The 25973-nt window shown below is 44.3% G+C and overlaps 1 protein-coding gene across 6 annotated transcripts in view; it reads right to left on the reverse strand.

The window, feature by feature from the left end:
* The window catches only part of sox5 (SRY-box transcription factor 5), a 95279-nt gene that overhangs the window by 11973 nt on the left and 57333 nt on the right, over positions 1-25973 (reverse strand). For 2 of the 6 annotated variants that reach the window (XM_085137983.1, XM_085137984.1), the window contains 5 exons: positions 22161-22284; positions 18577-18662; positions 9640-9804; positions 3955-4150; positions 90-262 (listed from right to left, as the gene is read on the reverse strand). In XM_085137983.1, the coding sequence (XP_084994109.1) occupies positions 90-262; positions 3955-4150; positions 9640-9804; positions 18577-18662; positions 22161-22284 (744 nt within the window). Of the gene's footprint in view, positions 1-89; positions 266-3954; positions 4151-9639; positions 9805-18576; positions 18663-22160; positions 22288-25973 lie in introns of all 6 variants that reach the window. The other 4 variants (XM_085137980.1, XM_085137979.1, XM_085137978.1 and 1 more) reach the window with 4 other exon arrangements.

Here is a 25973-nt window from a genome sequence, read left to right on the forward strand (position 1 = left end):
ACAAAATGCAGAAGTAAAATAAATCTTTGATCAGCTGTCACACTCGCCCGTCATGTTCTGCTACGTAGATGCAATTTGAAGTGCTTTACCTTGTCTGAGCGGCCGTTGTTGAGGCTGAGGTTGCTGACGGCTGCCACCTTGGCATCCAGCACCTGCTGCTCTCTCTTCAGCTGCTCCTTCATCTGCCGAGCCTCGGCGAAGGCCTTGGTCACCGCCTCGTGGTCGTTCAGGTAGGCTGTCGAAGACAGCGACGACAACAAGTCTGCTGAGGCGCAAAGACGGCAAGAGACGGAGACGCACGCACACAAACACACACGCAGAGGACAATCAATTAATGTGGATAATCATTAGTGAGTGAATATGTAGGTGGGACTCGTGTTGAGCGTCTTCATTTCCTTTATTTCCTTCACAAGAAAAACACTGAATAGCATTTTGCTTTAACAGTTGAGCTCGGACGGGAAAATTAATATGTCTTGAGCGTGTGCTTGTTTATTTTTAGGAACCTGACAGGAGGTTTTTCATGCAGAATAAATCTTCTTCTGAACCGTGAGGTAAAGACATTAACATACACTTGATGAGGGGACTTTGCCAGAGCATCTGTGTATGCCTCTGTGTGTGTAGACTCACACACTCACACAAACTGACCATTTGACTGTTGAGCTGTAGATGTGAGTCAGAGAGCGCCCCCAGGTAGCCTTGTTGCAAGCTGCCCACCACCTCCCACCTGCCATCAGCCTTAAACACACACACACAGCCACTCTAAACCACTCAATATCCTTTAAACGACATTAAAACTCACTTTCGCACATCTGACGGCTGTGACTCTTTTCATCTGAGCCCTCACAGTCCTGCTTTGAAGAGAGGTGGCCACACTCTTATTACAGCTAAAAAGTCCTGCTAATTTTCCCAGTTGTGAACATCTGCTCCGCAAAGATCAGATCTCCCCACTCCTTCTCGCTGCCTATTACTCGTATTATTTCTGCAGCTTAGCTTCTGATGAGGCATCTGCTCTGTGTGCACTGCTATCGCCTCTCCCTATCAGTCGGGTAGGTTCTTAACAAAGAGCCCCGGCTGGCTTATGAGGCCTTTATCTGCGCTAATCCGCACCGCTAATGCCATCTCAGGCCAGATTACCAGCTTCAGATTGGTAATGACAGAGCTGTGAACTCTTACAGAAGTCATAACCGGAAAATCTGGATGTGGAAAAAAAAAAAAGAAAAGAAAAGAGAAGAAAAAGGGTAAGGGGCAGCAGGGTTGGGAGGGGATGGAAGAGGAAGAAGACAGAGGGTGATGGAACTGGGTGGCGGTCAATTTTAATCTGGAGTCAAAAATGGGTTTTTCTTTCGTGCCTACAATCGTGTTCGTCGCCTAAACTGACTGCAACGCCAGACATCCAGACAAGTAGATGTGACCCAGATAGAGCGGTGGGGTTGGAGGGGGGTCTTGCTCCTTCGGTCAACTTTTTTCTGAAATCTCTACAGACAAGTGTGATACATTTTAACCACACACACACACACAAAACAAAAAAAACTAATGCAAGAGGTCAGGGGGAGCTGCAGCGCTTTATGACAGCGACAGAGACGAATGTGTGATCGTGGTAGAAGTTACAGGAGCTGACAGCACTTCAGTTCAGTTTGAAATGAGGAGATGGACAGACAGACGAGACACATGCCTCAAGCTTGATAGGTGTCAGAATTTGAAAGGAAGCAGGACAGTAGGGCGGATATGAGCAACAGACAAATCCAAACTCATATTGAAGCCTTAAAAAAAATGTCGACTTTCTCCAAACTTTTTCGTGTTGAACTGTATTTGATTATTAGCTCCAACATGTAAAAAGTACTTTTGTTTAATTTTTAGCTGTTTGTGCTCGAGATTGTTCTGATTCATTTTTGTTTGGGAAGCAGCAAAACAACACGGAACAAGCTTTCAGATAGTGATGTAAAAATAAAAACAGCATATCCCACAGGAATATGGTGGAGCAGAGAAAGAAAAAAGCTCATTTGATGATTTCTATAGTCTTAAAGAGTTGACCTGAGAGCAGATGACTGAATTCAAATAACCTGAAAAAGGCAGACATAATCTGCACCATCCTGACAAACAACTCGCTTCCACATCAAAACAACCACCTCTCGACTCTATCCCAATTGGTCTGCTCCTTCCATCCCCGATAAACTACGTAACAGCAATCCCAATGCGGCTGCGAGTTGTAATAGCAAACGCTCCGGCGACCGGCTAAACTCGGTGGCAACAGATGGGACCGTGAGCTGCAACATAACTGGGATCTGACACACTCGTCCCCACGCGCAAATAATTCAACTGGGATCACACACAAACTTTAAACACTGTAATCCATTTTTCTGAACAAAAAACATCTGGGACTGAAAATCCACTAATCTGATATTAAATCCGCCGATTTGTTGAAAAACAGTGAGATTAGCCGGGAAGTCGGAAAAACTGCCTATTGCACAGGAGGAGGAGGTGGTGGTGCTGGGATTGTGTTTCTGTGTGTGTAAGAGCCTTTGTGTGCGTCTGAGTGAATGTTTGAGTGCGTGTGCTGTCATTGTGTCATTAATGCTGGGTGTTTGCGCTGTCCCGGCTCATGTAAGAGGCTTGTCTAATCTCATTGGTGATACCTCCTGTCTGTCATGCACTCCTCTCTTTATTATTCCCCCGCTTAGTTGCATGGAGGGAAAAAAAAAAAGTGCTAATCCTCATCTCTCTCCCCCCCCCCCCCCCCCCCCCCTTACCTCCTTTCCCTCACTCCTCTGTCTCTTTCAGTCACTAATAAACACATAACAATGAAGCAGCCCCGCGGGCAAATAGCGACATGGAAGAACAGCGCAAACACACTAATTATAGCCTGTTACATATGTGTAATATTTGAACTATCAGTGGTGCGTGAAAAATGGATTAAGAGTACAAAATAGTGATTCATTTATGTCATATTTTGTACGTGTGCATATGGCCGGGTCTGATTATGGTACTGGCACTCGCAACAATGGCACCACTGCGAGAAGAACGCTATTCTTGTCATCGGAGCTATAACTGTTTTTCTAAAAGAAGTTGATTGTCGTTGTGGGAACAACTTCCAAGCACAGGAGAGCAGGAGTGCTTAAGGAACTGTGGTAAACATCCACTGACAACTTATTGGCAGGAAAAGAATTCATTGTTTAGATCAGGGACACCAAAACATGGCTATAAGTTACATTTCCTATTCTTTAAATGGCTTTGCTACAAATTACATCAAAGGCTTATCATTCTGGGGCATTCACTGACATCACTGAACGAGGCTCTGCTGGTTATTTTGAGGTTTCTTCCTGTAAACTAAGGATGGATTTGCCATCAGAGCTCCCAAACTGTGCAGCAGTCCCTCTGAATCACCACTCTGGTGAATCTCATAATACATTCTTGATTCAGAAAAGATTTTTTTAAATTAAAGTTGGACATTGTGACTTTTTTCTTATCACGTTTTCTCGTGATTTGTTTGTTTATTTCATGATTCTGGGACGTTTTTATCACTTGTGGTTTTCTTTTGTTCTTTTTTGGAGCCTTCCTGCAAAGCACTATGGAATTTTGTTAAATAAAAATTTGATCAGTTAATGTTTATTTTTGGTCCATCAACCTATGAACAAGTATGTGGTTTAAATAATAAACATGCACAACAAAACTACTGAATATCCCAACTTTTGGCCAGATGAAATGGCTTCGCTGGTCTGTGGAATCCTGTGTAAACACACCTGTAGTGAGTTCAGCACCTGTCCCAATCAATGTGGAAACTGGAGTACCAGTTGCCCCTCAGTCCAAGAAAACAGATATTTTGGTATATTTAGGTTGAACTATTTTACATCTATGTAGGTATCTAGCTTTGCAGGAGTATGACATCAGCACAGTGCAAACTGCTGTGATTGTTTTTGTGTGTGTGCTGTGAATGTGTGAGCATTTACATCCACTTACCAATTGAGCTGACTCTGGTCGGTGGTCCTCCAATGCTGGAGGGGGCAACGCTGTGCTTCATGGAAGTGGGGTCCAGCTTGTTCGCAGCAGCAGCAGCAGCCGGCACCTGTGGGGAAGTTGGGGGGGAGTTGGGTGACTTGCTCTCGGATGCCTTAGGCTTGGCCGACAGGTTCAGTGGCTGTGCACCCTCACTGTCCTGCAAAAACCAAAACAGCACAGTTTCGCCTGCTGTGACCACCGAAGGAATTTGGAAGCGGGAGGCGCGGGGCCCACCCTCGCCCTCCCCTCACCGAACCACTTTCAGTGGAGGTGTGCTAATCGAACGGGAGCCCATGCACAGCAATCTGAGGCAAGCCCCGGCGGGACGAATCACAAGGTGCATGCCACTGGCCCTTTCCAAACAGCTCGTAATAAGCGAAAAGATAAAACATAAAAATAACGGCACATACGAAAATAAATATTTGCATATTTTGGTGCGAACCACTGACATTCACATGCAAAATAACCGACTTCCTGTCACAGCAAACTCGACCTTCAAACAAGGCGGTTCATGCACGTGCGCACTCCGCATGCAGGCTCCGGCAAACATGCACTATGGTGCTTCACATGCTAAAAACAACCAAACACACGAGGACGAGAAACACCTTGAACTCATTGGTAAAACTACAGTCTTTCACAGAGAAAAACACCTCCCTCAGAGAGTCTTTAGAGGTGTGAGAGTCTCAAGACACTGAACAGAGGGCTGTCTGTCACTTCAATGTGCACTTGGTCCATTAGAAACGGGGGACCTTCATGGTCGGGAACGTGCGTGTGTGTGTGGGGAAAAGCGGAGAAGCCCTTTCTGCCTCACCCAAAAACGCACCGATAGCACCTAACAAACGATCAATACGATTCTTAAAGCTGGTTTTTGAGGTTTATCAGAGATAAACAGAATCCCTCCACTTCCTGTTACTCATACTGCACAAACCTGGGCTGCAATTAAACCAGAGGAGCAGAAGGGGGCGCTCGTAAGATAGCGTTCAATTAATACGAGTTAATGGAGCTAAAATAATTTTTCTCAATCTGATTTTTTTTTTTAGACCAAAGCCTCAAATTTTATTTTGCTATTTTAACTTTTTAGAAAATATGTCCGAGCTACAATAGAATAACTTTATCTTCCTTAAAGGGAAACTTAGTTGTCCCATAAAAATGATAGCATTTTGCTAATGTGTGTAAGGTTAATAACACAAAACTAAACTAAAACATGGTTAAAATGACAGAGAACTACATGCGTACAAGAAGCAGCTGGTGGGGGAGGTTGACTGTGATCGCTATCATGTGGCTGCTCGTAGCCGCTGCACATTTCGTGAGTGAAATCAAAATGGTGCGTGCTGTTAAGTGGCTTGTTGTGTTGTGACACCCCAAAGATATTTGACTACAAATAAACCTGAGAAAAATCGAAAAGTGATGATCACCTTCTATTGGAAACAGAGACCATTTTTGGAGAAAAAAATGTTTACTCCAAAAGATTTACATGCTTGACGTGTAACACAGTCAGGATCCATTTGTTCTGTACCATCTTCTGAGCGCCCCGCATGAAATCGGAAATCCAGACGCTAAAAAACGTGAAGTATTCCTAAATTCTTTGATTCGATTAAATTCCCTCATCCATCCATCACCGTGTTGCTCGGCACACAGCAACATCCTCAACACAACAGACAGCGCTCCTTAAGTAAATCGCCATGTGGACCACCACTGTTATCACGTTAACTGTCATGGCAACGTCACCCCTGCTGATGACCTAATCCAATCAGGAGGAACCTTAGAAGGTCACATGACAGGAAGGAAGAATTGGATCGCAGAGGGGCCAGATGTACACAAACCACTCTGTGTAATTAAAACTCCACAATTAAAAGCCAGACACAACATGAGAGGATGGACGGCTTAACGGGTCAGCCAGCTAAAGGCGCACGACAGAGTCAAAAGGAGGCCTACAAATACAGTTTCCTTGGTTGTTTCACAACATTCATCTTGTGTATACTTTGGAAAACAGGATAAAGGAGAAATTTTGCCATTACAGGTGTAGCAAAATAAGCCTTACAGCAGAGAGAATAGAGACATTATTTGTCCTTATTTTCTGGTCATTAGTCTAATTGCTGCTTAGGCAAAGTAGAAACTGGCATACAGTGGAAAAGAGAAACTGTTGTGTGTATGTGTGTGGTATATTCACTCATTAAGGCCGACTTTCCCTGATTCCCACTCCTTGAGTCTTACTAAGCCTTATGAGCCCCTCACAACTCAATTAAGCCTTTCCAATTAAGCCCCCCTACATGTGTACGTGTTCATGCATGTGCGTGAGTGTGTGTGCACGCAATGAGGCCTAACCGGATTGTCCTTCATTAGGAGGGGTGGGGTGGGTTGGGGGGTGGGGGCTTTCTAAATAGATGGAGGACCCCCCAAAGATGCCTTCAGTGAGACAATGGGCTGGAGAAGATGAGGAGAGAAAGGAGAAAACTGAGGAGGATCTTCTCAATCCTGACCCATATTATGGTGGGCTTTGGCTGGGAACGTGTTTGAATATTTATTACAAATAGATAATGCCTATGCCTCTTGTACAGTGGATTGGGGGAGTTTCCCTTCGCGCCAAGCCAAATCCTGTGGTGGGAAGGTGGCCAACCTGCATTATGCCAGTGTGGAGGAATTAGTTTAGACAGTGGAGCTGAGAGGCTTGGACCGACTTGTTTGTGTGTGTGTGTGTGTGCGTGTGTCACTGTAAGACATTGTTCAACAAGCTCTAAATCTCATGACAGTGTGTGTGTGTTTATGTGTGTGAGAGAGGCCTCTAAAGCCTCTGAAAGGCTTGGAATCTCGAATTAATACAATTGCTTTTGTGCCTCTCTTGGCTGATGAAACAGTCTCCAGCTTTGAGACCGAAAACATGCAGAGTGACAGTGAGAGCCAGAAGGACACAGAGAGACAGAGGAGAAGCAGAAGGGGAGAGATAACACGTATAAAAGTGCGTGTGTGTGTGTGTGTGTGTGGGCTGGATTTCACTTCTGTGGATGCCGACATGTGAAAGCGACATCAGGGTTCTGCATCTTATTGCAGGAGCTGACGGTTCAATTAACAGGACAAGTGTGTGTGTCACTACAGTTTATCCCAGTCAGGCCTGCGTGCGTGTGTGTGTGTGCGTGTGTGTGTGTGTGTGTGTGTGTGGGGTGGGTGCTAAGGACAAGACCCTTAAATGTGCCTTTCACTCTTCATCTCCGCATCTCTTTCTTCCCTTCCAGCTATAAGTGACTGTTCAGATATTAATTACACTGTCATAGTTTCCTGTGTGGCACACACTCAAATTAACTTGTTGATTTGTGGATTTTCTATCTGACTCCAATCATACAGGAGCTTTGAAGATAAAACAGGCAGGAATATTGAACACAATATACTTCTATTATTTGAGTAAACGATTTTCATATATGCACTCTTAAATAATGAAGCACAGTATTATGAGTTATAGCAAATTACTGTAGACCCCTGAGGGTCTCCTGAATCCACTTTAAGAAGCACTGTACTAGGCTATCAAGGTTTCTGTACCCACTGATAATGCACGTCGCCATTAAAAGGATAAATAAGCAATGTGCAGAAAACATATTACTACACAATCAAATGGTCTCAAATAGGGATGCAGTATTGAAGCAACCGGGTTACGTGTGGTGCATTGAAACAACATTGTGTGGGTCTGTATGCATCTGAAGATCCACTCTTGCATATAAGAAAGCTGCATGTGATTGCAGCTGCAGTGATTTGACCGTGTGTGTGTAGGTTCTAGTTGGTGCCTAGCTCTACACCTGTGTGTGCATGTGTGCTTTTTTTTTTTTTTAATGTATGTGTGTTTGTCCGTGTATCACCAGAGGGTAAAGCACTTAAGCAGTGTGAGCCTGAGTCCAAACAGCTGTGAGCAGAGGCGGGCAGTGGGCCTTTAAATGACTAGAGACCTGAGATAGAGCCCACAGGGAGAGCACACCACTGAAATATACATGTCACTCGACCAGAGAGAGAGAAAGAGTGTTAAAGGGAATCAGTGAGAGCACCTCAGTGGTCAGCCCGAAAGAGAGCAAGAGGAAGAAAGAAAGAAAAGAGAAAGAAGAAATCAAGAAAGAAAACTCTCCAAAGCACTTATCTAATGTTTGTGAACAGCTCTGTGGTCAGTCTGCGATTTTGCCTCTACGGAGACTGTCGGGGTCCGGCTTGGTCCACTCCCCAGTCAGCCACTCCCGCTGGACTGGGGAGGCCATTACGACTCCCTGCTTCTCCTCCACCACAGGCCACAGCACTTGCCTGTCTTCCATATATATGGTAATAACGTGTGTGACAGTGGGGGCAGGATGGCTGGATGGCAGGGTGTGTGTGTGTGTGATGGAGATGTAGGGAGGGGCTGATGGACAAGGAAGTAGGGGTGCAAGCTCTGGGGTCAACCACATGCTTTAATATCTGTCATGAACCAGTCCTGTGTGTGTGTGTGTGTGTGTGTGTAAACACAGGGGTTGGAACAGGGCGAGAACAACGCAGAAATTAACGAAAGAGAAAGAGACGAAAAAGTTAGAAGTAGCAAAGAAGATGTGCAAGTGGAAATAAGGAGGACAGGAAAGAAGAGTTTAGGAAAGACAAAGGAAAGAAGAAGGAAGGCAGAAGAAGAGGAAACCCGGAAGCTTTCATTTATATGGCAACAAATGTGAATTCAGCTTGTCGAACTTGATAGTCTAGTATTACTTATAGACACAGTGCCTGTGTTTATGATTGACTATAACATTTATGAGGGTCACAGAGTGGACAGAGGGTGGTAGGAGGCATGGCTGTTTGTGTGTGTGTGTGTGTGTGTGTGTGTGTGTGTGTGTGTGTGTGTGTGTGTGTGTGTCCCAATGGCCAACCAGATATTCATAGAATTCCACTTGGATGGTCACAAGGCTTCTCCTCGCCCCTATTGGGCAGCCAGCCGAGAAAACGGCAGAAGCACCAATACATCCTGAATTCCGACCAGATACCAGCTGGAAGTTTCTGATAAACCTTTGGTGTTTGAGGTGAGCTGATCGAGGACCAAGTTGTACTAAGGTATAGAATGAGAATCGCTGCTTGGGGCACTTGTTTGATAAGAGGAAAAAAAACCATAAAAATGTGTCTGCGACACTCGGGAACACATTTTTCAGCTCATGCACTGGAAGTCATTCACTCTCAGCTAGCGTGGTCACACTGGAAAGGCCAGCGTGTACGCAGCTCGAGTAATTAGGCTGCTAAAGGCTTGTTGAGCTTTAATTGACTGGATTTTTTTTTCTCCCCTGAATGAACTGGAAGAATATTTCAACTACCATCAAGAATTTTTTTTAAAGAAATAGAGACTGATGCTGAATTGAGAAAATAAAACTTATGGAAAATACTTCCACAGACAGAAAGCTGAAATATTCCATTGACAGCTTTCTTGCAAACTTGTCGAAAAATAACACTTTAGCGATATCAGAGACAGGAATTTGAAAAGCAGATGTGATTGCTAATTAAAAACTTCAGGAATTAAATGTTTTTTCCTAAGCTGTGGATTTTTATTTATAAACATTCATCAAGTCGTGCTCGTTATTGACGAAGAAACCTTGTTAGCCAGCTTTCAAACCACAAAAACATGCGCACACACACAGATGTGTTACTTTTCTTCTTTCTTACCTTGGTTTTATTTGATGGCGGGGAGCTGCGGCCCTTGTCACTCTGTGAATGTGTGTTGGTGGGTGGCGAGTGCGTGCCCAGGTTGGCTTGGGGAGGAAGGCTGCCTCCGTGCTGCTTGGCCCCAGGGGAAACCTGCATGGCTGCTAGCTGAGCAGCATACAACTGCTGCAAGGTCAGAGAGAGACAGGTAGAGAGACAGGGACGGGAGGGGGAGACAGGATAGAGGCAAGAGTTGAGTCGGTGGGACAGCAAGAAAGGGAGAAGAGAGGGGGTAAAAAGAGAGGGGAGGAGAAAAAAGGAGAAGAAAGGATGACATGAATAAATGAATAGTCGAGACCACAAAAAAAAAAAAGAAAAGAAAAGAAAAAGGCGGCTAAAAAGCTCTGGAAGGAGAGGCCATTAGTGGCCCGGCCTCTGTTTGTGTGACAGAAAGATAGAGTGGGACATCTCCACTGTCAGCCCCCCTCCCACCCCATGGGAGAAGCGCTAACAGCCTCTCTGACAGGCCTCAAAACGGCCATGTCCCCTCCAGGTGCATCGTGGGAGAAAGGCAAACACTCTGCCTATCGAGGTCACGATGGAGAGCCCAGCTCTTGCTCAAGGTAAAAAAAAAAAAGTGATGATGGAGAAGGAGAGAAATTTGTGACGCTACATGCCAGATGGGACATGCCAGGAGTGTGTTGTGGCCCTGTGATGTTTTTAATGCGTCGACAATAAGATGCAAAAACAGACGCAAATGTCGTTAAATAGGTTTAAAATAAAGATAAATTGATTCAATAACTACAGTAGGAGGCAAAAAACCCAAAACACTGTTTTCGTTATTCTTATTTATGTATTTAATTAATTTCCAATTAAATAAAAGCATTATGGTGTGAGCTGCGATGGTGCGAACATACTCTGGGATATTTATGCAATAGCATTGTATCACACAAAACAGTCTCTGGCCAGTATTTCCACAGCAACAGACACAGCATAATATTCACAACTTGGACGAAGCTTCAATATTCATAAATGCCTCTTTCTGTCTTTCTGCTCAAAATCATCCCGCAAAGCTCAATTACTTTCATGTTGGCTAATACAAATCTCTAAGACGCTGGTTTTGTGTTCCTCTGAATTGTTAGTGCTTCCTGTGAAGAGCAACATAATGGTTGTTTTTGCACGAAGTAACTGATGTGTTGTTTTTCTTTTCTTTTCTTTTTTTTTGAATAGTTATAATTGTTATTATTTATTTCTGGTGGAATATTTTTCTGGAAGAAGACCATCCTTTTTTTTTTTTTAGTTTAACTTCCGTCCTTCTGTTGGTGCTTGGCTGCCGGCCACCGGCGTCAAACAAAGGCCTGTTTATGCAAATGGACAAGGAAGAGATGCTGTCACTGCTGTTTCTCTCTCTCTGTCCATTTGTACCTCACTCTATCTCTCTTGACAGCCACATTAGCTCCTTCTCCTCTTTGCTATCTTAAACTAAGACATTTATCTCTTTACCAAGAGGGGAAAAAACAGAGACATTCAAACTGGTGGCGTGCGCGCACACACACACACACACACACACACACTTGCATAGCGGCATACTTTTTGGAAGAATCTCATATTTGAATATGAAATAATCTCTTCATGACTGCCATTCATTCAAATAGTACAATATTTACTGTCCAACATCAACAGCAACGCAAAAGCATGTTTTCTACGACATCTTTTTCTATTACTTTTATCAATTTTCCAAACTTATAATTTCACTCTAAAACAGATACCTGCCATTCCAAGAATTGCATTCAGTGGTAAAATAAATAATACTGTGAAAAGTAACTTCATCCAAGGGCAATCCACATTTTTCACTGACTGTTGAGAGCCTTGCGCCCCCACTCTCTCTAAAGTGTAAGGCTCTCACACGTTACTGTTTGCTCCTGAGTCGTCTCTTGTAAGTGTAAAATACACAGAAGCAAGTATTTCTTCTCTGATGAGTTACCGTATAGATTTTTCAAACATGAGTGAAGTGCATGATTGAGGTACATAATGTGCACTGGATGTATTGCTGCTGCTCTGAGTTCCTGAGTTGCTGAGATCAGATCAGCCGGTGCTTGTTCATTGCTCTTCAATTAGCTGTACTGTAGCTCCTGCAAAGGAGGGGAAGGCGGGTGGTGTGGGGGTGGACTTCCAGCCGAGCATGAAAACCCCTCACCCCCCCCCCCTTCCCTGCTAGCCAAACCCCCCCGGCGAGTGGACCACAGGCGGTGTGTCTGTGTGTGTATGTGTGTCCTGCCATATTCGGACCAGTGGTTCAAAGGCCTCTTTATTTACGGAGTGAATTGAGTTCCATTACAAGGCCAGCTCCCGTCACTCAAAGCCTGCTCAATGGGCCGGCGAGCAATGACACACACACACACACACACACACACACGGTACAGAGGGCAGAGGCACTGTGGAGCGTGCCCAGAGCGTCGCCACAACGACATACATGTCAACAAACAGGAAGTGACAGCGCAAAGCCCCCTGGGGTGACTAGAGGAGTGAACACACACACACACAGATTGGGGAGGGGGGTGCAATTGCAGTTGCAGGATGAGACTAAGGAATTTGAAATGTCACTCACAACCCAGGCACACTGCTGAGCTGTACAGCCCTTCCCTCTTTATGTCCCTAATCCCTTAATGTGAAACAAGCAATATGTCAATAGAAATTTTACATGTGTGTTTGTGTGTGTGTGTCTGTGTGTAGCCCGACCTCTACTGACATCAGGTGGGGAGGTGATGGGAGACTGCTGGTGTTCTCTGACTGAAAACATGGGGTCACTCTGTGGTATTAGTAGTACTGACACTATCTTGTGTGCATCTTCCCTGACACACACAATAAGCTGTGTCCATTCTCTTGTTTTGCTGTTTCTCTTGTCAGCTTAGTCACTGGGGATCTGTGTGTGTCTGTGAATCTTGGTCAATAATCTGCAGCCTTAGACAGATTACAAGCTTGCCTGATCTTTGTTGTCTGAGTACGTGGGCGCCTCAGAGCGGTCTGAGCTCTATTGTTTACGTGGACACGAGGACTATTGTATAGATCTTAATGGATTCTTCTCTGTCTATCTGAGCGTGTTTTTTTCACCCCCACTTGTGGGTTGTTTTGGTCCTTAAAGGCAAAAAAAAGAAGACAAGCCTCGGTAAAACTGATAATGAGTCAGAAGCGTCTGACACAAACGCTGTCCGATCTTTACGTCTTATCAACCTCTTCTTCGATTTTGCTTTCGAGCCTTTGTTCTTGTTTGGAAACCTACGTGAGATCGAACTACAATAAACTGAATGAAAACAACCCACACAGAGAGATTACTTCACCACAATATAGTGGTCAAGTTTAAATAAAATAACTACAATGCTTTCTTTATACCTTGACAGCAAGTATTTTGGCTATTTCTTTTTCTTTGTGCTCTCTTTAAAGTATTGAATAGAACAAAATAACCGATATTTAGCTTTTACTTTAACATCGCCGGGTTACTTAAAGTGAATAACTTCTCAACAATGCAGTCTATACTTTATTTTGTAATTTCACCAGGATTTAAAGCCGGAATATAAAAACTGCCGCTCAAATACGTGGGACTTGTACACCAAAATGTTTCTATGAACTCTATTTTCTATAAAAATCTATTTTTCTCTGAAGGGTTCAGAAGTTTTATCTGCTGTCCCTGCTGCTCACGGGCTCACAGTGCAATCTCAAAAATAAATCTCTCAGCACCTCCAACACTGAAGCATCTGAGAAAACTGCTGTGTTGCTATCTGTCTTCCTTCCAGATAAGGTTTTGTAGAAAAAAACGACTTGCGCGATTGATTTCTCGTTTACCTCTCTCATCTGTTCCTCTTTTCCCCTCCCCTCCTCCCTCTAACCGCCCATCCGTTGTTCGTCCATCTATGTCTCCGGTGTACAGTGCGGTAATCCAGGACAATATGTTCCAACATCTGCCTCTCCATATGATGCCTGACCCATGCCATTGACCCTCTTTATACCACGCCACACACACACTTCGTTGCGCACAAACACACTTTATTCCAGTGCTTACCTCCGTTCCCTCATCTCTTTTCCTCTCTGTTTATCCTTTCAGCTGATCATCCTCTGGTACTTTTGCCTTTTCATCGTTACCTCAAATCTCTCCCTCACCAGGATAAGTGGATTTTCTTTTCATTTTTCAATTCTCTGTCTGTCCTTCTCAGTCCATTTGTGTGATGTGGATGATATCAATGATATCAAGGGTCAATAGGGAGCCAGATTAACATGCTCTAATGCACAATGTCACACTCATCCCACAGATTAAGATGCTAAATGCCAACCTTGTACACTCCAAAGCCTCCACTGCCTTGAAAAGCTTCTGTAGAGGATTCAGTGTTAAGCTTCTATTGACTTTAAGAGCCACTCTGTTGATTTCTATGGAGGACGGTTCAAACGTAGAAAAAAAGCTTTAAAATCATTGAGTTTAATACATTTTTCTAAGAACTGCACTTATCTCGACACTGTGCTTTTGAAAGGTTTTCTTTCTGTCTTCTTTCTTTCTGTGTGCACATTGGATGCACACAGATTAAGCCATTATTCCAAACTTGATTTCTTGCTTCGTATCTACAGCCTGCAAGGAACAAGATTCCAAATAGGACTGAGATTTCTGCGATGACACAATAAAAAAACTGGCGCAAAAGAAGTTTCAGTCAGAATCACTTTAGTCAAAAGAAAAACATTATTTTCTTATCTGCGATTATTTATATTTGGCTGTAAGGCTGTACTCTGTTTAGAGCAGCAAAAGGACACTCATACAGAACAGAGGAGGCATTAATGACCACAGATGAAGTCACACAGTGTGAACGGAGGAGCTGTGGTGGAGGTGGGTCGCAAAGCGGCTTCCAGTTGTGCAGGAAATGTGGGCAAGTTTAAGCAAACACTGCGCCCTGTGTAAACTTTGCCACTTGGATGCATAAAAATATATAAAAACTGAGCTATCAGCTGATATGAGCTGACTGCCTGACAACTAATTTTATGCAGGATTGTGTCAAAGTAACATTCTTGTTCATATTATGAACTTTAAGAGAGAATTCATAAATTTAACAGTTCTCTAACTTTAAATTACAAATATGTTTGTTTTTGTACATTTTAGTGGGTTTGCAGAGTCCTATGTCACAGAAAATAGGACATAGTGTTTAAAAGACAGGTGTTAGTTGATAACGTGCCAACAAAAGATTGTGGGGGTTCTGTGTTTTGGCACTTGACAAGGAGTGGAGCCAAGGGGTAACCACAGCCACGACAGACTAAAAGCTGGCCACCCAAGACAACCAGTGGTGAAGCCTATTAGAGGCTACACTCATACTCATAAAACTAGAGTTACATAGAGTAACAGCTGAACAGTTTCTCTGTGGCTGTTGTTCCTACACAGACAGCTTAATAACACAACTGCCCAGTTAGACTACAGCTCTCCTCTAACAGCTTTATCAGCAATAAAAAAAAATCACATTAGCAACTGCTCAAAGTGTGAGCTACATAGAGAAGCTTAATATATGAGTGTATTTAAAGGAAGTATTCATGCCTGCATAGGCAAATAACTGAGTGAGCAAAGAAAAAATCCTGCACCTATACACTGGAAAAGGAAGAATATCCATAGATGGTAAATGGTAAATGGGGCGATTGTGGCTCAAGAGTTGGGCGTTCGTCTTGTAATCGGAAGGTTGCCGGTTCGAGCCCCGGCTCCGACAGTCTCGGTCGTTGTGTCCTTGGGCAAGACACTTCACCCGTTGCCTACTGGTGGTGGTCAGAGGGCCCGGTGGCGCCAGTGTCCGGCAGCCTCGCCTCTGTCAGTGCGCCCCAGGGTGGCTGTGGCTACAATGTAGCTGCCATCACCAGTGTGTGGATGTGTGTGTGAATGGCACGATCTGATATCCTCATGTTGGTGTTGTTCCCAGATCATCATACTAAAGGTTGTTCCAGGATCAACATTGCAAGTGACCAATCAGAATGTTGTGATGTCATACTTTTGCGACTTCGGGAAAAACCGGCGTAAAACAAAAAACTGTACTTAAGCTGCGAGAAACCGCCTTTGTCCACCGATCAACGGACTAATCAATTCTGCTTAATAAACGCTAAGCAGAATTGATATTGTCCTTGCAACATTGGAATTTCATAAATGCACGAATGGGTTGGTGCGCAAAAGAATAACGTCACAATAATGTGATTGGTCACTTGCAATGTTGAACCTGGAACAACATTTTCATGATGATCTGGGAACAACACCAACACGAGGATATCAAATCATCCGTGTGAATGGGTGGATGACTGCGTATAGTGCAAAGCGCTTTGGGGTCCTTAGGACCAAGTAAAGCGCTATACAAATACAGACCATTTTACCATTTACCAATATCCATAGCTCAGACTATACTGCTTACAGTTTCATCAATGCAAGCTGCTTGTACAGGAGCCGCTGCAGTTTTTAAACAATAACTTCAGTGATTTATTAGCAGAAAATTAAGAGGGATGTATAAAATTGGCAGGTATACTAATTTAAGCAAACTGAACCAGCAAGGTACCAAATGCAGCTTTTGATCCTATATTGTATCAGGGTGTATATAATATACCACTTTCCCCAAAGTGAGCCAGCCCGATGTGCTGTGATACCAAAGTTAACGACATAAACCGGATCAATAGTGCTTAAGATAAGAAAGGCTCTTTGTGGATCAAAAAAGCCCTTTAACTCCTTTTCAAATCAAAATATATTGGATTTGAATTTAATTCAATTTGGACAACAAATATAGATTCTTCATATTGTTGAAGACCAAACCTTCGATCCCAGGCGCACGGGAAGTGTAGCATATGTGAGAAGCGTGTGTACAAACTGTAATCACTATGTTTGTGCGTGTGTGGTTCAAGTCCAACCCACATGTTGAAATAACACACCCGTGGGCATGTCTGCATGTTCCCCTGAATGCACCTTAGTTTATTGTCCATTGTATCTGAAAATCTTTCATTTTCTGTCTTCATTTGTGTACGCGCGTCGGCTGAATGGGTTCACTCGCGTCTTCCCCGCCAAACCGCTGTGTTGCCGTGGCGACCCGAGGGCCGAGCTAACTGTCATGTCTCGTCTGGGCGACAGAAACACCTCCTTATCAAATGAGGGCGCAGAGACGATCCCAAAGGAAATCCATCCACATTGAGACATCTGTACTTGTGTTAGCCCTGGCAAATCCGTTTCTTTGTGACAAAGCCTTAATCTCAACGTGCGCCTGTGTTTGTGTGAGCGTGCATGTGGATGTGTATTTCTCTTGGAGGATTGGAAGAAAGAAATCTGACTGAGTGCGATGGGTTTTCCTTTTTTTTTTGTGCACTTGTTGTGTTCTTTTGCCCCTCCCTGCTTGTGTGTGTGCGTCTGATTGCAAGGTGGACAAAGCTGTTCGACTGGAGATTTTGAGTGAGTCTGAACACAGTCGAACATATGGACAGCTAGATTGAGGCAGTGATAACAGACAGAGAAAATTATTCTGGGGCTAAACACAAGCGTACACACACACACACACACACACACACACACAGGCGCGCGAGCAATAATGAAATCAGTGACGACAGCGGGGTCCGTTCTCCATGATAGAGTTACACAGCTATTCTATTCTCCCTGTAGTGTCTAGCATATGGAGCTGCACGTTTTGGCTGACAGGTGCAAATGTATTACACACCCTCTGTCTGACCTTTAACCCATAATTTCTCATCATTCCCCTTGCGTGTAAGTGAAAAGACGCGGAGAACTACATGAAAACATGTGTGTCAAATGCAGCTGTTTCTCTCAGATGTACACAGGTGGCCAAGTGTGCTGAGGGTGAGCCCTGCACTGGTGCTTAATGTGTTTCAGACAGGCGAGTGAGAGGATGCCAGTGCAAGCTCTTAACCCCTCTGAGAGGGGGGCCCAAAGCCGACGTGGATCTCTGAGTTCTAGTCGTGTGTGTTTTTCTATGCAGGGCAGACAGTGGTCAAGATTACATAAGTGGCCGCCTATTTTACATACACACAGAGGAAAAGCACGCATCTCGTCCTCCTTTTAAGCTGGATAACAGATGTCAGCTTGTTTTCCCACCTGTGTTTTACCTTTCCCATTTAACTCTCCCTCATCTCTGCCCTGCTTTCCACAGAGTCCCCTGAGGTGCATGTAGATGTAAGCTGCCCCTTAAATCCTGGGTTTGACTTTGTCATAGTTTCCTTTGTTTGGTCAACATCCCCGAAACAGATCAAATGAAGAATTTGTCAGTTTGGATACTTTTAAAAATCTCTACATGCAGTGAAAAGACACACAATGATTTAATGCTTCGACTTCTGGTTTGTGATGTAAAAAGTTTTGGACACTTCATTTTAAAGGCATGCTTGAGTACAGTGATCCAAACCTATTCCTTAGGTTAGAAATATCCCTCTTTTGGTTTATTCGGCGCCTTCGGTAAAGTCTGTGCTGTTAAGGGAGATTGAAATGTCTTCAGCATCACCCCCAAATTACCTCTGACAGCCAATCTGAATATTTCCGTGCTCTACTCTGCATGCCGGCTCCCACTGAACTGCATCAACCCCATTTGCTCCCCATCACAGGACAAAGCCGAGGGCTACGCTTACATTTGTCACATCTCTCTGTTTGTGTGTGCTTCTTTTTCCTGAGCGCTGATCATAAAGATCATGTTTTTGTGGGATCACTTTGGTGTCAACACTTTGGCTGAAAGTGACAGCTGCGCATCCCCCCCCTGTGGCTGTGTTTGTGGTCTTGTCTAGCTCAGTGGGCAGCAGAATGTGGTGTGAACACTGTCAGGGTTAGGGGAATTGTTCACAATGGCTTCGTCCCAGTGAGAAGAGAAACGTCTGTGATATATCTGAAGGTTTGTGGCTGCTGCTGGAAGTCGTTTTTATGTTTCTGGCCCCTCAGTTTATTTCTGAGATCAACTGTAGGCGCTATAGCCTTACCTGGAGCTGTAGGGGTCCCAGACCTGGTGTGGCGGCGGCAGCAGCAGCCATCGTTGTGGGGATGAGCTGGAGAGGGTAGGGGTCACCTGAAGACAAGAATCACATTTTTTCTATATAAAATGAAATATCAAATTAAAAACAACGACTGCTTTCGAGCACTTTACACACCAATTTCTCCACCTCCCCCCTGTTAGACTAGGATGGCTCTGTGACCCCTTCTCCACCCATGTCTCCATTTTCCTCTCCTATCAGCCTCCATCTCTCTTGTTCACTCGTTCCTCTCATCCTTTTGTTTTTCTCCTCCCTCTCCTCCCACTTTAGTCTCTTGCTCCCTCTCTCCTCTCCCCCATAAACCCTCTCTCCCACCACCACCGCCGCTGCCACCTGAGTCCCTTTCTGCAGCTGTTAAAGCCATCCTTTGTGTCCGCTGCCGGTAGGGCCCTAATGAAAAGCCTGATTGTGTGTCCTCCTCCTTAATACCCCCTGACAAAGAGCAGTGAGGTGAAGGGATTCTGATAAAGCCGGCCCCAGCACCGTAATTAAGAGCCGCGACTGCCGATTGCTGTTCTCCGCTCTCCCTTTTCCCCCCTCAACTGTCTGTTCTCCTGCTTTGTGGACACAGCGCTGCTTTCACTGCTCCCCTCACTCGTCTCCTTTGCTTCTTTCCTTCTTGGTGCCTTCTTCACAAGTTACTCGCTACCTCTCCATTTTGTCTCTTCCTTTCCTTCATCCCTCTCTCGCTCTTCTGTCAGGAGTGATAAATCAAGAGATAGATGGACGAACAGGGCGGAAGAGATGACAGAAGCGAGGTGGAGAAAGAAAGGGGGAGAAAGGGGCGAGTTTGGATTATTAGTTAGTAAGTGCAGATAGGCTGCACTGTAATTACTCAGAGAGAGAGAAAGAAAGAAAAAGAGGGACAGAAAGGTCAGAGATAACAGGAAAGAGAAGGTGGAGGGTGAGGGATAGCAGCGAGAGGAGCAGAAGGGAGAAAAGAAGAGGATACGGTGTTTAATTATGGTCATATTGTACAAACATGCTGGTTGAAAGCTCATTTGAACTTGCTCTCTAACTAAAGAGGAGTTGGTGGACGAGATCGGGCTTTTGTGCAGCTATCTAATCCAGGAAACTTCTTTCATCTGAAGAAAACTCGAGAAGCTTCTCAGTGCTTGACCTTGCATTTCAGACCTGAACCTTGAGCGCAGTGATCAGCCTCTTGGCTCTATCTATTGTGTGTATTTGCCCGTGTACGTTTTGTGTCCTAGCTTGGCACAAGCCAGACTTTCCTTACAACATATTTTCCCATATATCTTCACTCTTAAAAATAACACACACAAAAAAGAAAAAAAGAGGGTGAAAGCCAAGCTGAGACATTCCTTTGTCCAGTTGGGAAGGAGGGCTGGAGGGATTAAAGAATTATTTCAGGACTGTGTATTCTAGGAGATTGGTCTGTTCTCCTTGCTCCCTGGACAAACATGAGCCCAGTGGATATTTATGCTCCTCCTGGGGGTCGCTGTAACAAAAGGGAGAAGGACGGAGAAAAGCAAACATGTTGCTCTTGGCTCGGGGACAGCGACCTAGGCGGACGAGGCTGAGATTTCTCACTGACAAACAGACGAAAGAGGGAGATGGATGAGGGCAAGCGATATATACAAAAACACTATCAGTGACACTTTGATGTTACAATTTTGCACATTTTTTATTTTTAAAGAGGAATTATAGAATCTTTCAACATGAAAGCAACAGCGAGACGATGCAGTTTTCTTACCTTAAAGAGTAAAGCTTTATGTGTTACTTTTTTCTGAACAATTTCTCAAGTTACTCAGACTTAATTTTTGAAAAGAAAAACCTGTGTTTTGAACTTGGGATGTTTAGTTTAGGTTACTCATCTCTAAAACACTCTTTGAATCACTTTAGTCTCTCCAAATAACAAACAAATAAAACAGAGTTTGTCAAACTTTAGAGCTTAAAGTTTTAAGTTTTTCCTGTTTACTCTGAAAGTTAAAGATATAAAACATGGCCAAAATTTCAAATAACAAAGTGATCTCTTAGTATGAAGTTGCACACTCAGACATGTTTTGATCCATATGATATCATAAAGACTAAACCAAATCAAAGATCTTTGATATGGTCATCTCAGCAGAAATGCCGCCCAGCTTCTGCTCAAAGCTTCTGTTTGAAAGCGCGAGCCCATCTGCGTTTAAGGAAGAAAATCTAAACTGGCACGTTTCAGACTGTGGATGAATCGAGGGGCCGCGTCAAGGCTTAGTATCAGATTAAAGAAGAGTATTTTGAACTGTTGTTCATGCAAAGCTACCCTAAAAATAGCAGGAATTAAGCTTCCAGCTTTTTTCAAAAAGTTACAACCATAAACGCAGGTATGTTTTGCACTTATTTATTCGTTATCCCTCCCTCGAAGATGCTAGCTGATTTCTTAAACTGCAGCGTGAAAAAAAAGACTGCGTTACTGTTCAAGTGCTTAAACAGGAGAGGCTTGGAATGCGCAGAAATCCATACTGTGCAAATAAAATGTATTCTTGTCTTCCAAACTGCGAAGCGCCGTGAGAATATGTCAGCGCACAATGCTACACATGTCCTATTTAGAGCTTCACCACCAAACTACATCGACTCACAACAACTTCGAAAGTTGCCAGAGAGTTTTCTCAGGGGCGGCTTGGCCTGCCGCAGTGTGCCAGTCCGGTTGAAGTTGGCTGAGGCAGTGAAAAGACAAGCCCACTACTTGACAGGGTATTTACGTGGGCAGTGGGCGTGGGTGAAGATGGCACTAATTAAAATGGAATGGACTTGTTTGGGAAGCTGTGAAACTCTAAGTGGGGTGGGGTGGGGGGGGGAGTATGCACGAGCCTGTGCGCACACTTACATATTTGTGTCTGATTTGTGTGTGTGTGTGTTTGCAATTCCACAAAGCCATTTCTGGCTGTCTGGACGTGTGTGTGTGCGCGCGCACGCGTGTGTGTGGGGGCTGCTTTGGAAACATGTTCTGGCTGCGTCCCGTGTTAATGTGAGGAGAACCTGGGGCAGGTCACATTACCACCCTCCCTCCCCCCCCTTCTGCTAACCCCCCCCACTGTGCATTTATTCTCAGCATCCCCTGGCAAGCACTAACCTCTCCTTTTTCCCTCTCTCTCTCCCTCCATCTCTGTGTCTCTCTCTCTCTCTCTCTATCATGGTAAACAACACATTGCCACACAGCCGGAGCGTGATAGCCAAAAAAAAAAAAAAAAAATTCTGCAGGACGCCTTCATTTTGTTGCTTTTATACATCAAAAAATAGACAAGACAAAAGGAAGGAGCCAAAAGGACTGAGCGAGAGAGGGAGAGAGAGATAAAGAAAGTGTAAACAGGAAGGGTGTATTTGGACTGGTTTTTCTATTAAGAGGGAGATGTTGTTATAGGGGCGAGCTCGTCTTTTGGGAAACAACCAGACTCCTTGTGTGGGAAAATGGTAGGACTCTACCTTGCTTGCTTGGTGAAAAACATGTGAAACATCACACATAAAAGCTACTCTGAAAGTTGCACCTATTCATGAATGTACAGCGTGTGTGTGCGCGCACGGATGCCACTCACTGCAGCCAGGCTTGTAGTTGAAGCCAGGGGGCATTAGGAAGCCCTGCTGGGCCGCAGCTGCCGCAAGAGTTCGCTGGTCTGGGGGAAAGACGGGAATCATCAGTGGAGGGAGTTGGCCCTGGACCTGCTGATGAAGGAGGGGGAAGAACAAGGGGAGGAAGTCGGAAAAGGGGGAAAAGAAAGGAAAATGAGAAGGCATAAACATTACGACCTGTCCATTTGTACAGCTCTTCGTGTGTGCATGCGCTGGGAGCGATATGAGCAATGCTGAAAATAAAGGTGTTTGCACAGTAACACAATCAAATGCATTCATATACATACACTGTATGCATGCAATCGATGCCGAACACACGCGGCTGTAAAGAGAGCATCGTGTCGTTTCAAACACAAAAAGCCACGTCACGAGGACAGTTCACTAAACTCTAACAACAGCTGGCCTTTTCGTTTTATTTGGAAGACAGTGCTCTCTTCCCTTCTCCCTGCATCAAACCTCCCACCGACCAAAACACACACTAACATACAAACACACAGACAACAACGCTGTGTGCGCGCCTGTCGGCAGAGAGCCATACGACTTCATAAGGTTTCCAGGATTTTAAAAGGAGACGAAGGGAGAGAAAAAAAAGAAAAAAGAAAAAGAAAAAGAAGCTCCTCCGATGGGTGACTTTGGCAGGGATGACAGGAGAGAGAGAGAAGGAGAGAGAAGTAGGAGACAGATGGTTGCACTAAACAGCGTTCTGCCAAAAACAACACACAAAGACTTGCGCGTGATGGACTGACTGACAGTTTGAGAGGAAAGATAGGAGAAGATAAGGCGAGGGAGATGGGGAGAGTGGAAAAAGGTGGGAGAAGGAAGGAAATAATGGAGAGTTTCTACCTAAAGCTAAGGTGTAACGCGAGATGAAGACAGCAAAGCATCCCAAAGCAAAGTAAAAAAGTCAGAATTTAAAAAAATAATGCGAGAATCTTGCGTAATCCTCCGAGCCAGCCCTAGGACACATCTTGCCCTCTTTGTTGCTTTTATTCAGTAACGACAAGCATACAGTTTGTCTTTTTTCATTGGCCACCAGTTTTTTGAATATTAAATGGCAAGATTACAACAATGCTGCGCCCACACTGTACTCAAATAAAATTAGAAGTACAAGAAGCAGGTCTTGGAAGTGTAATATATTTAATTAACATTTTCACAGCTTCTGTCAATTTAACTATACCTTTAATGATGTCTTTTTCTCTTTTACAGTATAAACAGATTTCTGTCAGAAACACTACAGTCAAAAGGAAGATTGTTTTTTCCATCTGCAGTCATTTGTATTTGGCAGTATGCCTCTTCCGGGACCTCCCTGTGCATTTGTGGAAAGTAGCTCAGAACAGAATAGGCATCAGTGACGTAACAGATGTGACACTGACTGAGTTTAAAAAGGGATGAAAGGAGGTGACGTTGGGTTCCACAGCGGCTTGCAGAGGCCACAGCAAGCAGGCTGATGATATGCAGCTTTCAAATATGCAAATACGATGCACAGAAAGCTATTAGCTGAGCCGTCAGCTGATGTGACTGTCAATGAGAACAGCTGATCTGAGGCTGCTGCCTCAGGCTGACTGTGAAACCTGCCAGAACTAATGCTATGTTCAATTTAAAAGAAAAAAAGCAAAGGAAAGACGGGCATCCTGAAGTTTCCGTGTTAAACTGTGAGGCTTCCCCGCTTAAATCAAATCCCTGATAATGTCTTAAGGCCCATGACCTGCACATGTCTGGTTGCAAAGCACTTTGCTCCCTCTTTGCAACTAATCTCTCTTCCTCTTCTTCTGTCACTCTTATTTTGCCAGGAGACCAGAGAAGGTAATGGCTGAATAGGATAATGGGTGAGTAAAAGCTGACTGATGTGGAAAATTGATCTGGAATGAAGGAAATGGCTGCACAATCATAAAGAATGGCGGCGGTGCCACGGTACAATCGGGTAATGTCTCAGCAATGTGAGCCCTTTAAGTGGTTAGTGTTTGAGACAGGTAAATAGAAAAAAAAGAGAGAGAGAGTGGCTGTCGCTCAGTATCAACAGTGATTTTACAGTGTACTGTAAATTCCTGTGCGTGTGTGTGTGTGTGTCTCCTCCTCATCCCCCTCCTCCCGCTCCTGTGTGTGTCGGCACGCGGCAGCCAGCAGCACTGTAATCAAACTATCACAGCGCAGCTCCTGTTCCCCCCTTACACCAAAAACAATAATTACTCCACCATTTTGGTTAACCATAAACCGTCGTGCCGCCTGCGACGCACGATCAGAAGGGGGAGGCGTTCCAGAGCGACGCTCGGACAGGACCCCTGCGGGGACGAATCACAGGCAGAACAGTTCTGCTTTGCCTTTCAGGCCTAATTGGACATATGCTGGAGTAGAGCTGGCTAGAAATGCTGTAATATACCGGAGGGAGGAGAGGGAAGGGGAGCAGAGGATGAGAGTAAGATAAGTTTGAGGCAGATGCAGCACATATATACTGTACATACACACACTTGTATATCTATATTGTGTGACTCAGTGTCTGCACATGACTTTGCTTCTTTCTTTGCCAATGAAAACGCCACAAAAAGCTACCTTCTCCTCTATATCATCCCCTCCTATTCTAGATCTCAGAACAATATGCCTGCATACAATAGGCAGACATTAATCAGCCTAAGAACTGTTGCGCATTATGTACAATATGAGTCATCACAATGGGATAAGAAGATCAGGAGGAAGAAGAACAAAGGGATGAGAAACAGAGACAAGAGTGAGATGGCGAATGGTTTATAGAGAACAATTCCCATACATAGGTTGCTCTCATAGTAGCTGAGTTAGTGTAACAGCTGCTGGGCTGATCAGTAGCAGCAATAGCCTGACGTGCTCACTGACACTCACACTTATCGACCTTCTAAAGCAGGAAACGTGGGTCGCAGCAAGTTGAGCGAGGGACTCAAAAACTGAGAGTGTGTTTGTTTGTGGAGTGGCTATCCCATAATACAGAGGATCAATCACTCTGATACTGTAGGAGCTTTCTTTCCCATTTAATATTGAATATACAATAATGCCTTAAAGCAACTCACGAGCTCTGCCTTGTGATCACGCCGTAAACTTTGAAACCAACAAGAAGAAGAGGGAGGGAGAGTGCTATAAAAATCAGAGACAAAGATGAGCTGACAGAAGGAAAAAGAAAAGCGGGAGAAAGTAAGAGTAGGAGAAAGGGAGAGCGAGGCTGGATCTATCAGACAATCTCCAGATCTCACATAAAGGAAAAGGCACATCTTAAACAGCAGGAGCTTTGGGAATAATGCGCTCCTCAGCTTCTCTTTCACATCAGGCCCAAAGCGAACATGAAAACCTACAATGCACACACACAAATCTTCACGCTGCTACTGCTGACGTGGAGAATAAGAGGCGCTGCCGCTTTCATCTGCAAACCCCACCTCCACACCCAAAACAGAAACCGGATCTGAAAAACGCCTCTAATCAGTGAAAGCTAAATGCAAAACAAAGAAAAAAATTACTCTAAGCAGAAGAAGAAGAAGGGAAAAAAAAAATCACATATATTAAGAACAAGTGTGAAACTTTTTCTCGAGAAATTTCACAGGGGCAAAGGGGACGGAAAGAGAGAGAGAAGTTGACAATTCACCCTGGCGAGACAACTTCTCAGGAAATAAACAGCAGATAGAGAGAACAGAATGAACGAGAGAGGGAGAACGAGTGAGAGGAAGAGAGACGGAGAGGGGAGCAAGAGTTGGATAATTGGCAGCGAGTCGAGGCTGCGTTCACCACGCGCCAGGCGGCACAGCTTGAACTTAAAGCGCCGC

The sequence above is a fragment of the Neolamprologus multifasciatus genome, chromosome 17, assembly GCF_963576455.1.
Source record: "Neolamprologus multifasciatus chromosome 17, fNeoMul1.2, whole genome shotgun sequence".
In the NCBI taxonomy this organism is placed as follows: Eukaryota; Metazoa; Chordata; class Actinopteri; order Cichliformes; family Cichlidae; genus Neolamprologus; species Neolamprologus multifasciatus.